This window comes from Dermacentor andersoni, chromosome 1 (assembly GCF_023375885.2).
Source record: "Dermacentor andersoni chromosome 1, qqDerAnde1_hic_scaffold, whole genome shotgun sequence".
NCBI lineage: Eukaryota > Metazoa > Arthropoda > Arachnida > Ixodida > Ixodidae > Dermacentor > Dermacentor andersoni.
Window position 1 is genome coordinate 100,915,705 of NC_092814.1, and position 13,951 is coordinate 100,929,655.

Sequence of the window (13,951 nt, forward strand, 5' to 3'; positions counted from 1 at the left end):
GTTATGGCGTCGAGCAAGCGACAACTCACGTCATGCCAAAACTCAGGTAAAAAAAGACGCCGGGTGCTCAGCACAGAAGAAAAATGGACATCGTTTGTGCAATCGAACGTGACACGAAAAGTGGGCGCTGGCACACGACATGAGTCTATTGTAATACGAAGAAGCTGCTCGGCAGTGCTGCTGCGACCGCGAAGAGATATCGGCAACGAGGTTCGACTTTTCACCATCGTTGCCTCTGTTGTTGCCGAAGTGTCAGCTACTAACGACAGATATAAGGACAACACGGAAAGCAACAGCACAGGTGATTCAGGCCCGACAGTGGCAGAAGCTGTGTGTTACATTAGCTTACCCCACAATGAAAAGGTGCCCCACGACTTCTGCAATGCAACCGCGCCTGTGCATGGAGAATATGCAACGCCAACGAGGAATCTGCCATGCGAGTGTTTGCCGAGAAGAGGGGGCTGGCTGAAAAGCTGGCTCAAAGTTTCAGCAAGTTTGAGGCTGCTGTCGTTGCTGCTAGGCCGCCACGGCATCAAGCGAAAATAACCCATTTGTCGCGCGAAGTAAATAAATACTGCATGTTCTTTCCCCTTTCATCGCACTCTCTCAGAGTTCCATTTTTGACAGGTAAGTGGGCGATCTCATGCTATTTCGTTTAAGCAGTACTACCGTTTAGTACGTACTTTTTCCAAGCTCCAGTCAACTACGGTTTAACGAGGTTTCACTGTATATGCAAATCTTCTCCGGTGTCGTCGCACGCGGAAGTGACAGCTATCACCGCCAATCCTATTGCGATAAGCATTTTCGCCTATCTGTTTAACAGCGCGTGGTGCCGTCGGAAGTGTAGTGCACTTTTAATAGGCGATAACCGAAACACGCCGCTGTTCCCTGCTGCAGACTGTGATCGTATACGTTTTCCGGCCGCTAGATCCCATGTGAACAAGAAAAGGCGCAAAGCGCGCGATCGAGAACGGTATATAGCCGCCCGTCTCTGTGTAAACGACGGCGCGCAGTTTCTTATTCCGGTACCAGCAAATCTACCGTTTACTACCGTACTACCGTTTAGTACGTGCTTTTTTCGAGCTCCGGCCAACTACGGTTTAACGAGGTTTCACTGTATATACAACTCAGCACAATTTAGAAACAACACTACAGAGATATCACAGAACCTCCAGGATGGTCTTGACTAGATTACAGCTAAGGCACATATGGCTAGACTCACTGGTCACCCATTTTTCATACGACTTTCGCCTTAGGTGGACATATACCATAATTTCCAGACTATAGTCCACACCAGGTGTATAGTCTGCAAGAATAAATTATGACCAAAAGATGGCCCCCCCCCCTTTTCCCCCTTTTTTCTTTTCTAACAAAGTGCTGTCAACTTGTTGCCTACAGGGGTGTCAGCACTAAGGCAGGGTGGCCACTACTGGCGAAACTTGGCATGACTTTGCTATGAAGGGACTGGGGCGTAAAATGAATTTGACAAGAAATAACAACACATATAATTATTGTAGAAATAATTAAACACTTATAAATGCATGGGGCACACGAGGATTACTGTAGTAAATAAAGGATTAATTTTTATATCTGGTGCAGAACTTTGTTGCCAGCTTCCTTCATGCTGACATACAATTGCTATCACACATTATTTTCAGCACAAGACCACATAAATGCCATTACATCTGCATATTAAAAATTTCTTAAGAAAAATATCGTCTGTGGCACTTCCCACTTAACAACTGCAAGTATTGGACACTTTGGACTTAAGAAACTTTCCGTGAGGGGAAGGGGGAAAAGAGAAAGAAGAGAACAACAGATAGGTACAAAAAGATTAGTAAGTCAGAACGTACCTCCTTTGCCTTCTGCTTTAGCTTGAGCTGTTCTGGATCCTCCATTTTTGATCGACTCTGTCAAAGTAGAAAAGGCTGATCAGTCAGGAAATCCATTAATATCAGATGGGAGTACAATAAGATGCCCCCACTGACACGATAATAACATGTCTAACGAATCCTACACTTCCAGTCATTCTAAACACACACACACACACACACACACGCACGCACAATGAGCAAAACGAGAACAAGGCGAAAGCAGGAGCCACCGTTTCGACAAGTGGCCTTGACTTCTAAAAGGCTTCATCTGGCCTTAAAGAAGACCTTGCCTTGAAGAAGACAAGTCCACTTGTCGAAACGTTGGCTTCTGCTTTCACCTTGTTCTCATCTTGCTCATCGTCTTGAATTTCCATTTCCTGCCTTCCCCATGTTTACACACAGAGACAGACAGACAGAGACAGCGTCAACTTCAATTCAACCTTGATGGGACCAACGAAATTTATCTAATTATCTGGTGGGCTGAATTAAAGAATGAGGTAGAAAAAAGACATCGAAAGAAACTGTTGCTTAAATTTAGCATTATTTACCAAATTATAGTGTGCTCTCATATCTAACATGCACCCAGTTTTTCATGTAATTAGCATTCTTTGCCTACTTCAAGTACTTTGAGTCTACCTGTTATCTAGTCTCTTATGCCCACCCTGTGAACCAAGTTGACTACTAGCTTAGGCCACTAGGTATGAGTTTGTAGCAGTGATGTCGTCGTGCTTTTTCCATCGTCATTCCAGCTTTGTCATGCCGCCACCGTCGTCATGCTCTCATCATCAGGCCGTCATCTTCGTGCCATTGTCATCAAGCTGTTGTCGTACCATTCTCATTATTTCAGAAACATCATCCTATTGTTGTTATGCCGTCATTATCATACTGCCTTCGTCGTCGAATCTATGTCCTTCCTTCATCATTCCATCAAAATCACGTCATCACTGAATCTTGATTATGCCACCGTTATCATGCCACTGTCATCATACATTCATTGTCATACCATCATAGTGATGCCGTCGTGGTCGTTCCATCATCGTCATTTCAGCTTTGTCATCCAATTCTCATCACTCGGTCATTGTCCCATGGTTGTCGTCCTCCCATTGTCATTATACCATCGTCATCATTTCAGAATAGTCATCTCATTATCATATTGATGTCATCGCCGTACTGCCTTTGTTGTTCCATTCACGTCCTTTTTTCATCGTTCCTTTGTCGTCACTGCGTCGTCATGTCGACATGGCCATGGCCAACCCTGGCGAGTGAGTGTTATAGCAAAGTGGGCAGATCCTGAAGACAATGTACGAGGGGGAACCCAAAAGGAACCCAACTTTCATTTTCATACCTCTTACGAGAGTACTTCCATGTACCGTCACTAGGTATACTCAGCTGTAGCCCTCTTTTATCAGTGCCTTGATGGAAACCATGGTAGAAGCAAGTCATTTTGCTTAACGCTTTGTTTTGAAGAGGTTAAAGGGACACTAAAGTTTACTATGAAGTTAAGTTAAAGTGATAAAGCAATGCTCTAGAACGTCTAAGGCGTCAATACAATCGCGAACAGGGCTTTAGTAACCGAGAAATTGAGGTAAATGCGTGACACGATTTGAGACCCCCCAGCGACATTCCGGTACTAGCCCGATGACGAAGGCACTCCTCATCATAATTTATGTCACTAGTACTCAACTACTCGTATTAAAAAGAACATTTCATTAGGTTATAAGATGGAAGAAAATGCTACTTGTCTACTTCTGTTCGATTCTAAGAAAAAATAACATTGTGACGTTACCCTTCAGTAGTATGGGTGGTCGAAAGGTTTCATTTTCGCTCGACTCTGCGCACTCGACTCAGCGCGCTCGACTCAGCGCGCTCGACTCAGCGCGCTCGACTCTGCGCCGCGCGCGCTTTGGAGTTTCAGTCGTTTCGTTATTGCGTCGTGCTGAGCTGATTCTGCTGGCTCGTGAAACTTGCATTTGGAACAAGCAGCGAGAATTCCACATCCATGTGATGTCATGGGATGCGCGAACGGTCCGCGGAACTTGGCCAAGGGCAGGTGCAGCGGTGAATCCAACGTTACTTATCACTGTGTGCCAACAAGTGAACCTCTCCGTTCGAAGTGGTTAAGTGCCATACCTCTGCCACAGCGCGTTGGCAAAGAGCTGAAAAATCACATAGTGCACTCGCTGCACTTTCGTACAGAGGATTACGACTTCAACGCCGACTTACTGAAGTCGTGTGGAGTGCCTTTCAAAGCAATGCTTTCCCGTATCGCTGTTCCGTCGGTCTTGCCTGCATTCTCCGAAGCGCAAGAACTGCAGGTCGATTCCAGGGCGGTGAGTGCGGCATTTGGTTTTCACAAAGGAAAAGCTACAAATGTGCGAATATGTACAGCCATGACATACAGTTGCCATCGTAGTAGTACGCAAAGACGCCGGCAGCACGAGCCCTCAGCAGCAGGTCACATTCATCAGTACTTAAATAGCTGAAATCGAGCCCAGCATCGCGAGCCAATGTGTCATTGTCAGGGTCGTCCATTGCAACGAGCGTCAAAGTTGGCGTCATAAAATAAAGAACCAGCTTATCGTCGCGCGCTTTCCCTTCCGCTAGCCACCATAGTTCAGCTTTCACACTGCTGTCGGCTCTGTCTTGGCTCTGTTTCTGGCCGCGCGTTTGCGTTATGCGCAGAAAAGCCGTAGCGCCGTCTGCGGGCGCCGTTTTACTCATCGACGGCGCAACGTCCCTATGAGACCATGACGTCCCCACTCCTCGGTCGGAGGGTGGGCGATTTGAACTGCGCTAGAGGTACGCGGACGCTTCAGAATGGATTTTCTCTTGAAGTAAGTCTCTTCTTCGCATGAAACAAGCGTTTCAAGGTTTCTGGGATAGTATTTCAACAGTCCACGTTGACTTAATATTAACCTTCAGTGTCCCTTTAACATGGCACGTCTGCGAAACATTTAATGTGCGAACATAGCCTGAATGTTTACGGAAACTCATGGAATGCTTTGAGAAGCTTTCAAGGAACAAGTCTTAAGGCAAACTCAAGTCTATGACTGGTATCGTCGATTCAAGGATGGCAGAACGAGCATTGAAGATGAATCTCATTCGAGTTGCCCTTCAGCCAGTCAAACAGACGAAAATGTTCATTTGATTCGTGAAACAGTCAACTAAGGTTATCGAATGACAATTGACAAGTTGTTAGAGAACACAGGGATTAGCTGGAATGCATGCCAACGAATTTTGACAAAACTGCAGATGAAGCGAACAAAAATTAGAAGGGGCAGCGTCGAACAGGGTATATTCGAGATATGCATGTCATGACATGCATGTCATAACATGTTTGGCATGAATGCCATGAATGCATATCATGGCATGTCTGTAAATCAAGCCATGACATGATTCCCATGAATGTCATGACAATATTACCGTGACAAGAACTTATGCCAACTCAGTGGACCAAGTTATCTACTAACTTGGGGCGATGCTTATACGCTCGTGTTCAACGATGCCGTGATGTTCGTTGCGTCATCATTCCAGCTTCGGGATCTAAATCTCACCTCCGATTCTTGCGTGCTACCTGCGCTCGAGCCAGGTGCCATGCGCAAGATCCTGGCATCTCGGCAGCAGAATACCGGCTGGTGGTTGTATCCATTAAAACCATAATTGAAAAGCAAGTTCCTCACAAGCGGTGATTTCTGAATGCCGGACAGCAACACGTCGCCTCCTCACTCCTCCCAAAGCTGAAGTTAGTACCAGACATTCATGGCCCCTCTCGTCGTTGCCAGGCTGCTAAATCAAACAACGAGGCCTGCTCTTTCCTGGTGCACATAGTGTCCGAGTACAACAATGCTGCAATGAATTCCACTATGGCAGACTCATCACGGCTCAGCCAAGGTGATCAGTGCACCACGCCACTCCTGCGAATGACTATACAAAGACACAAGCTTCAGGTTGTGCTACAGTTTCGCTGTCAAGTCATCCGTTTGTGTTCTCCAAGTGATACCACATGCTGCCATCAGCAAGCACTTATTTTCTGCATTTTTTACCCATCTCACATCTCCACATTACTCGTTCACATGAATTCGATTGCTCATAGAAATCATGTAATCGTCATCGTCTTGCTGCTGATGTCAAACACATGCACTTTTGCATTAATTCGAGTTCACTGTACTTGTATCACACACACAAATACTGGATTTCCACAAATACATTGGTCAACCTGGTATCGCTTTGTAAAACCCCAAACAATGCTGCATAGCCAGCTGCCAGCAAAATTCTTCGCATAACATCATTCCCGCAGTGCATGGGCTCTGCACAATTTTATTTACTTGGTGCATGAAAACTCGGTCACAGACTGACAAGCATTCTCTGTCTGTCTATGTGGATGCATGTGCATCTTGTGATCTGAAAATGGCTGCTGCTTTTCTGAATAGAGTTTGGCAGGAACTTCATAAGCAAAAGTTTTTTTTTATGTTATTGTTCTTAAACAAAAAAATGGAAACCTTACACTGCAAACTCTATATATACAGGACTCGAAGGAAAAGGGAAAAAAGTATTCCTTATTCCAAAGTTTTGGCTGAGCAAAGAACAAGCTCAAGATTTCAAAAGTTTCCAGAGCCAGTATATTTTGCTATTCCTTTTGCTTGATTCTATTCCTTTCTTATTATCCACTGCTCATGACCAGTCAATCTTGATAATAACGTAAGTGGAAAGCCACTTGGACCATTGATGAAGCACAAAAAAGGAAAATAATAAAAAAATGATCATTAAAATATCCTGGCCCAGATTTGTTAGCTTATTATTCAGATGCAAAGTGAGCATAATTATGATCACCCTTGATTTCTGCAGCTTTTCTTTTTTTTTTTTTTTTTGCAAAAGATGTCTTCAAAGGTGAAGGATGTCCGGAGAATTCTGCAGAGCCATTGTTTGAAGTAACACTGCAGAATCTCTGCGCTCTCTTACAGTTTGGGCTGGTACTACAACACACAGTTTTCACTCTGTCAATGTAATCATCACTAGGCTGTTACTCTTCTTCATCCCCTTGACGCAATTAACAACTTCAATAACTTCAATTACTGTATCAATCATAAGTGTTCTGTCACTGGTGCACTACAGTGCACATAAGCAAAGAAATCAAGTTAAGCTGAAGGCATCAAGCAGCTCTAGTAGCCCCTACTATAAAATATACCACCAGTCCCTTGTCCACACTTCGCTTGAATTGTTACGTCATTGGGAGCATCAGAAGTACAAATGAGTTGTCTTCTAACTGCATTTTTCAAGAGTGCTTCTAAATGCACATAAAAACTGCGATACATGGTATAGAAGGTCTGGACTCAAATATCTTGAAGTAACATACTTTCAATTAAAATATCCTTTCAGGTTGAAAAATACTGTGCTCACCTTTGCAGCCCTAAGCAAAATCTCCCTCTCCTGCTCTTCGTGCCTTTTCTTCTCTAACCTGTCCAATTCTTCAAGAAATTTGAGCTGTGCTTTAACGTCCTGAGTCACTTCATATCGAGAATCAGTCTGGAAAAAATAACATGTCACAAGGAATGAGAAAATATGAGAAGTTTACACCAATTTCACCACAAAAACACTAACTCTGTAGCACTGCATTAACTCGCTTGCTGCCATGCCCAGTCATTTATTCCAAAAGTTGAACAAAATGAGTGCTAGAAGGTGCTGAAAAATTACGTAAATACAGTCTACGCACGTTACAACGGTCCTGCGTACAACAGACTTTCGGATATAACGAACCATATTTCTGCCTTAGTTTGTTCTACCTATTTTATTAATGCAACGAAGTTCACTTTTAACGGACCGTGCTACAATGGACTATCGGCCACAGCGGGCGAAATCAGCGCCAATTTTTGTCAAAATCGGGCGTATAAAACGAACTTTTACAGTGTCAACACGGCTTGCGAGGGTCAACTGACTTGCGAGGGTCAGCCGACGATCGCGGCTCAATATGTTGCACACAAGAGAGAGAGAAAAGTGGGGCTGAAGCGCGCCGTCTTTGGCAGGCGAGACAGGGGGGGGGGGGGGGGGAGGCGAGGGAAAGAGCGGGGAGTTCTACTGCGGTGGCTGCAGAAAGTGATCTGCGATGTGGACAAAGTGCACGCCGGCGTAGACGCCTATCTGGAAAGCGATCTGCGATGTGGACAAAGTGCGGCCAGTGCTGTGCTTTCAAAATTTAGTTCGCACTGAAGCAAGAGAGAGCATGAAGGTCAATTCGCTCACTGTTGCTGCTGTTCTTGCTTAATTTGCTATCGCAATCAATGCTTCGCCTTTCAGGTGAAACTGCGACCTTTTGTTTGTTTTTTACTTTGGACGTTCGTCACTCACTATTTGCAATAAAGTTGTTAGACATCGCAACGAAAGTTTCGGAAGTGAGGCGTTTCGGATATTACAGACTTCGAATAAAACAGACGTTTTTTGCCGGATTAGCAGGGTCCGCAGTAACAAGAGTCGACTGTATTATGAAAATGTCAAGGTGCAAAAGAGAAAATATTTTTCCTGACCTTGATGTTTTCAAGACGATGCTCAGCCACAATACCCAGCTTCTGCACAAGCGTTTTTAACCGTTCTTGTGTGGCATGGGAAATTAGGGCAACAACGTCTGATGGGATTTCTTCAATGCCGTATTTGACAGCTGCAAGACCAACATGAGCCATTAGGGTCAGTGCCACACAATCAATGACCCCCATGTGTCGTAAGCCGCCATACCTATACTTGTGATCCTCCTTTGCAAAGGGTTCGTGAAGAGGAAGTTCTCATCCTTACAGGACCTTATCTGTGTTCCAACAATCTCAGCATTAGAGGCGAGAATTCTCTGGCTCTCTTCAACAAGGTTGACACCACCCATAGCTGCCACATCGTTGATGTCATCATCGTCCCTGCATAGAGGATCATACATATGTTCAGGACTTGTGGACATTACCTGTTGCTCCCTTGCCCTTACAGAACTAAATTTGAAGATTTCACTGGCTGAGTCTAGGTTTAGTCAGTACAGTGACTCTCTCAAGTGCATCTTCTACATCCCTGTGAACATTGCATCAACTAGCAAATTTAAATACAGAAGTAATCTGAAGAATTCTTTCCTTTCATTTGAAATAACAGCTCACAAAATTTTTCACAAGTTATCAGACATGCATCACAGAATCAAGAGGTTCATCATAAGAGTTGTACAGCATCACCTACACATAGGATAGTGCGATCAATAATTTTTTAAACTTTTATGTATTTTTCGTACTTACAAGAAATATCTTGCTTTTCAGTTATTCACATGAAAGGTCACAGTATTCATGGTGACTACACGCATGAAAGTTTAATGTTTCTTTCCCATTTCTTGTTTTTCATTTTGTAATATCTGCAGACTTTTTATTTTCCAGTAAACAGAACATAAAGGCACAAAATATGGGATCAGCAAGGCATCTAATTTGACAGCTTAAACCAGCACAAGTCTACCTGTCGGCTCCCACTCTACATGACCCTACAATGACCAGTAGCATTTCAGCCACATTGTCAGACGTGCTAAGCACCATAGTCTGGCACCCGCTGTCAAGCAACATTACTTCTAGTCTAAAGAACTCTCATGCAACAATAACAACCTGTGGACTGAGAGTGTTTGCAGGACTCGAGCAGTTCTGTTTCTCTACAATTAAAATTGACTTCAGTACCTTTAAGCTTATACTGCAAACCAGCGGCAACTCAGGCCACTAGACCTAAAGCCTATGAATAGGCCTTCTTAAAGCTAAGACTTTCTTCGGTTGGTTCAATCTGCACTGCAACCTATTTTCTCTCCATTGCAATGAGTTGCTTCCTCAAAGACCTGCATCCACTTCTGTGTATGTGCATCTATATTCACCATGAACATTAAGAGGCTGGTTTCCCCATGCAGCTAAGTCACACTGTGGAATTGGGGAAACAAGATTTCACATATTTGAAGCATGGACCCTAATGAAATGTGAAATGCTTTTCAGCTGGTAATTAGCAGCTACAGCAGCAGCAAGAACTTGCATCACATTTCTGCAAATATGGTGCCTCTCTTGTACTTAGTATCGAATTCAAGCTGCTAACGCTGACAGTGCCAGCAAAGATGATTCCAGCCACTAAGACCCACATTTTTTACCCGTCATCGAGCATGAAACCCACAAACAAGAAGAATGAGGGGATGTGGCTGGCTTTTTAGACATAGTAAGTTACTATCAGTTTAGGCCAAAAATGCACAAAAGCACTTTTAACTGAAGGTAGACTATAACTTAAGTTTGATTCTATGATATTTATTAGACTGGAGACAAAGTGAAAGAAAGTGGTAGGCAGCATGCCACTGCCATAGGCATAATGCGCAAGTTCCTATGTCACTATGTCACACATAGTGCTTTACCAATTCAGTTATAACAATGGTTGTTCCGTCTGTAGCTTAACCACGAAGAAAGTAAGACAGCACTGTCATTGACCGTGGAAGCAGTAAATCTATATGATTCATTTAACCACAGGCATAGCGCACAATATGGTCTTAGGAGTAGTTATGCTTGAACTTGAGCAGACTACCAGCATTTCAAATACAACACATGATCGACCTTTAAACCTTAATGTACCATATATTCTCATATAAGGGTTGTACCTTCTTTCTTAAATTTGGATTTGAATTTCTTGCTTGCAGCACATAATTGAGTTTTAAAAAAATGTAATTATGGGGTTTTACGTGCCAAAACCACTTTCTGATTATGAGGCATGCCGTAGTGGAGGACTCCGGAAATTTCGACTACCTGGGGTTCTTTAACGTGCACCTAAATCTAAGTACTAATTGAGTTAAAGATAAATGTGAATCTTCCATGAAAAACGGACTTATTTACTGCCATGTGCAACAATTTCACCATGTGCGACAACGTTGGAAGCCTTTACTTTTCGCTTCAATTGTTATTTATTTGTAATCACCGGCTATTAACAGCGGAGTCAGGGCAGCTGGAATTCTGATCACTGTAAGTGCACTGTTCATATGGGAAACCATCCATGGATGCAGACTCAGAAATCGCACAATATGTATGGCTGCACAATGAAGAAAACTACTGCAGTTTTCACATGAAATGTGAATGTTATGTTACAGCTGATTGCACCCACATACATTGCAAGCAAGGGGCGACAAAAGCTCTCTGCACAAACGTAAATGAAAAGTGCAAAAGATCTCTGTGCACAATGTACGCATACTCAGGGCAGCGCTTAGTGGCAGGCACTATCTCCAGAAAACAGCTTGCACTCCGACACTGCAATAACAAGCACAGGGAGAAAGCACAACGGGACAAGCAGTGTGGCACCAGGATATGGATTATGCAATGACAGTGCTTTAAGTTGAAAAGTTTCCAGGTAACTGATAGACAGAGGAGGATCTTAATTTGCCATGCAGTACACCTCCATGCATCGCACAGATACCCCTTGGAGTTAGCACAGTGTGTGCCACACAACAATGGCTGATGAGGTACACACAGGGTGTCTACCAAGTTGACATTTCCAAATTCCCTGAGTTTTCCAGGTTTTCCCTGAGCGCCTTCGTGAAATTCCCTGAATGAGGCAGAACTTTGTTTTATTTCAAGACAAGCTGACACCATGTTGCTCGTTGCTGTCACTCTCTAGTAAGCATGTCGAAACAAAAATATGACTTAATCCAGTTTGAATAGTAAGGAGTAATATCTATTTTATTTAAAAAGAAAACAGAGGGCACAGAGGAAAAAAATGGTAAAACCCATTCCAAATTGAGTCGAACATCTTCAAATACGAATGAAAAGGACATGCATACATAAGTAAATATTTTTGAATATGAGCTATTTCTATCAACCGATAACAAGCACATCGGTATGAGGCCTGAACTTTGTCACAACTAAGATTCTCTCTCAGCATCTGGAAAGTCAACCTCGACTGTCCTGACATACTCTCAGCCCATACACAACATCTCAGTGTTGGGTTTCACTGCTTGAAAGAGTTTATTTTGGTTTGAATGAGGGACAACTGCATCTTGGCGTCAGCCAACACTTTGTTTTTTGAGCTCAAGCTCCTTCAAAGAGGCGGCGGCACTCTTCCTTTCCCGTTCAATCCTCAATGTCTCAGTTCTTTCTGTTCTCGTCCTCCTTCTGCTGCGCATTGGCCACACGGACCATTTGAAGCATCCTCCTTTTCAGTAGTACAGTCAACATCCAATTTTTCGGACTCCCTAGGGGCGGCGAAAACGTTCGAAAAATCGGGCAGTCCGAAAAGATGAATGCATGTCTTTTAATGCCCGTAAGGGCTCAAATCACCACAGGCACGTCCGAAAAAGCTCCGAAGGGCTGCCAGTAGACTTATTAGGCATATCGGTGCTCATACTGTGACAGGAGATGGCGGGTGCACGCGAGTATAATTAAGGGATAATACTGTGTGCCGTGACAATTACCCCTTCACACGCTTAGGCTTCACACCATACTTCTGCGTATGCTCCACTGCATAACATTTCTGTATTGAGCCAAAGTTGACTTCCGGGAACCGGTATTATGCAACGCGCCATGCTTTCCATGCTTCGAAGCCAATTGCGAGGATTACAAAGGCAGAGGCGGTGCCACTGCTGACAGCGGCGAATTTATTTAGTGAAAAACACGGCACCGGACAGCAGAAAGCTTAATAGCGAACGTCAATGCAGCTAGGTCTAGCGCTGCCGTGGTGGTGGATACGGCTGCCAGCGGATTTGCGTGCGGGAGCGCCGGTTCGAGGTGGCGTGATAATCAAAATAGCAGCAGTGGTAGCATTGACTGATACCATTTCGGTCCTGCGGTCACGACAAAAAATCCGGAAAATCGGACGGCGAAGGGTTCTTGCATCCGAAATTTCGGACATTCATATACACTGATTCTATGGGGTACGTGGTGGTGCCGCGAAGCCATCCGAATTACCGGGCATGTTCCAAAAGTTGGGCGTCAACTGTACACTGCAAACTCCTCCAGCTGACGACACGGCGTCAAAGTCGATTCGTTACGATCCCTCTCTGTTACTCAAGCGAGCATTAGCGAGACTTTCGTTTGCTTTCAATAATATTACAGCTAATTTTCCCGGATAGAAGCATACATTACCTGAGCTTTCCCTGAGTATTTCCAGACTATTTAAAATCCCTGAGAAATCCCGGTTTTCCCGGTTGGTAGACACCCTAAACTTGCACACTTGGCAAGGGGCGTGCTAGACATGCACGTCTAATTTCCTTTTCCCCTTTCCACCACCACTTAAATTTGTACCCAAATAGGGTGTGGCCCTTACACAAAAATATACGGTACAAGTTCTCCTACATACCTGAGTGAAGAGTAGGTACGTTTTTCTTTAAGGGCAGTGACAGGCGTCCTAGTTGGTACAGGTGTGGCCACCTTGGTCTGCAATGCTCCAACTGTGGCTGGTGACAAAGCTGCAGTCAAGTTGCTTGTCTTGGCCACCAACAAACTTTTCGTACCCGGAGCTACAACTGTTGTTGCTGGTCGTGGCTGGAGAACACATAAAGACATTAGACTGAGCATATTTCATTCCAAAGTTTGCACACAATCGCAGGAATACTATATTATTGTGTCTACATTACTGCACCGTAAGTGCAGTAGACTTTCGTCAACTCGACTCTGGTTAATTCGATCCTGAACTAAGGTCCCAGCCGGTGCCCATGCATTTCTATGAGTACAAACTTGCGTTATTTCGATCCTAAAATTGACCTTCAACAAATAATTCAAACTTGAGTCAGCATGCACACACCTGGCCCCTATGGTGACCCCAATAGTGACTGACCCCTTTAGTGGCCACGTATGTCAAATTTCTCAGCACAGCTTAATGCCCTAAGTGAATTCGTTGAACACACGTAACCTACCGTCGAAAACGCCCATTGCCGGCCTGCCCCATGAAGTATTTCAAGCAGTAACCATTGCTCACAATGTCTGATTACAATATTTACCCGATTCTAATGTGAGAATATTTTTTCTTTAAAAAATTTGGGCCGAAAATTGCTTGCCACGACACCCAAGACCGCCTTTACTGCGTGTGTATGCTTTACCGCACAACACGGATGCATTGCGGCAAAGCTG

At 44.1% G+C, this 13,951-nt stretch overlaps 1 protein-coding gene across 6 annotated transcripts in view; it reads right to left on the bottom strand.

Moving 5' to 3' along the window:
* Positions 1 to 13,951, bottom strand: part of LOC126545464 (transcription initiation factor TFIID subunit 4-like) — a 115,928-nt gene that overhangs the window by 35,891 nt on the left and 66,086 nt on the right. For all 6 annotated transcript variants that reach the window (XM_055061841.2, XM_055061840.2, XM_055061843.2 and 3 more), the window contains 5 exons: positions 13,182 to 13,366; positions 8,598 to 8,767; positions 8,393 to 8,523; positions 7,272 to 7,397; positions 1,854 to 1,910 (listed from right to left, as the gene is read on the bottom strand). In XM_055061841.2, the coding sequence (XP_054917816.1) occupies positions 1,854 to 1,910; positions 7,272 to 7,397; positions 8,393 to 8,523; positions 8,598 to 8,767; positions 13,182 to 13,366 (669 nt within the window). The remainder of the gene's footprint in view (positions 1 to 1,853; positions 1,911 to 7,271; positions 7,398 to 8,392; positions 8,524 to 8,597; positions 8,768 to 13,181; positions 13,367 to 13,951) is intronic.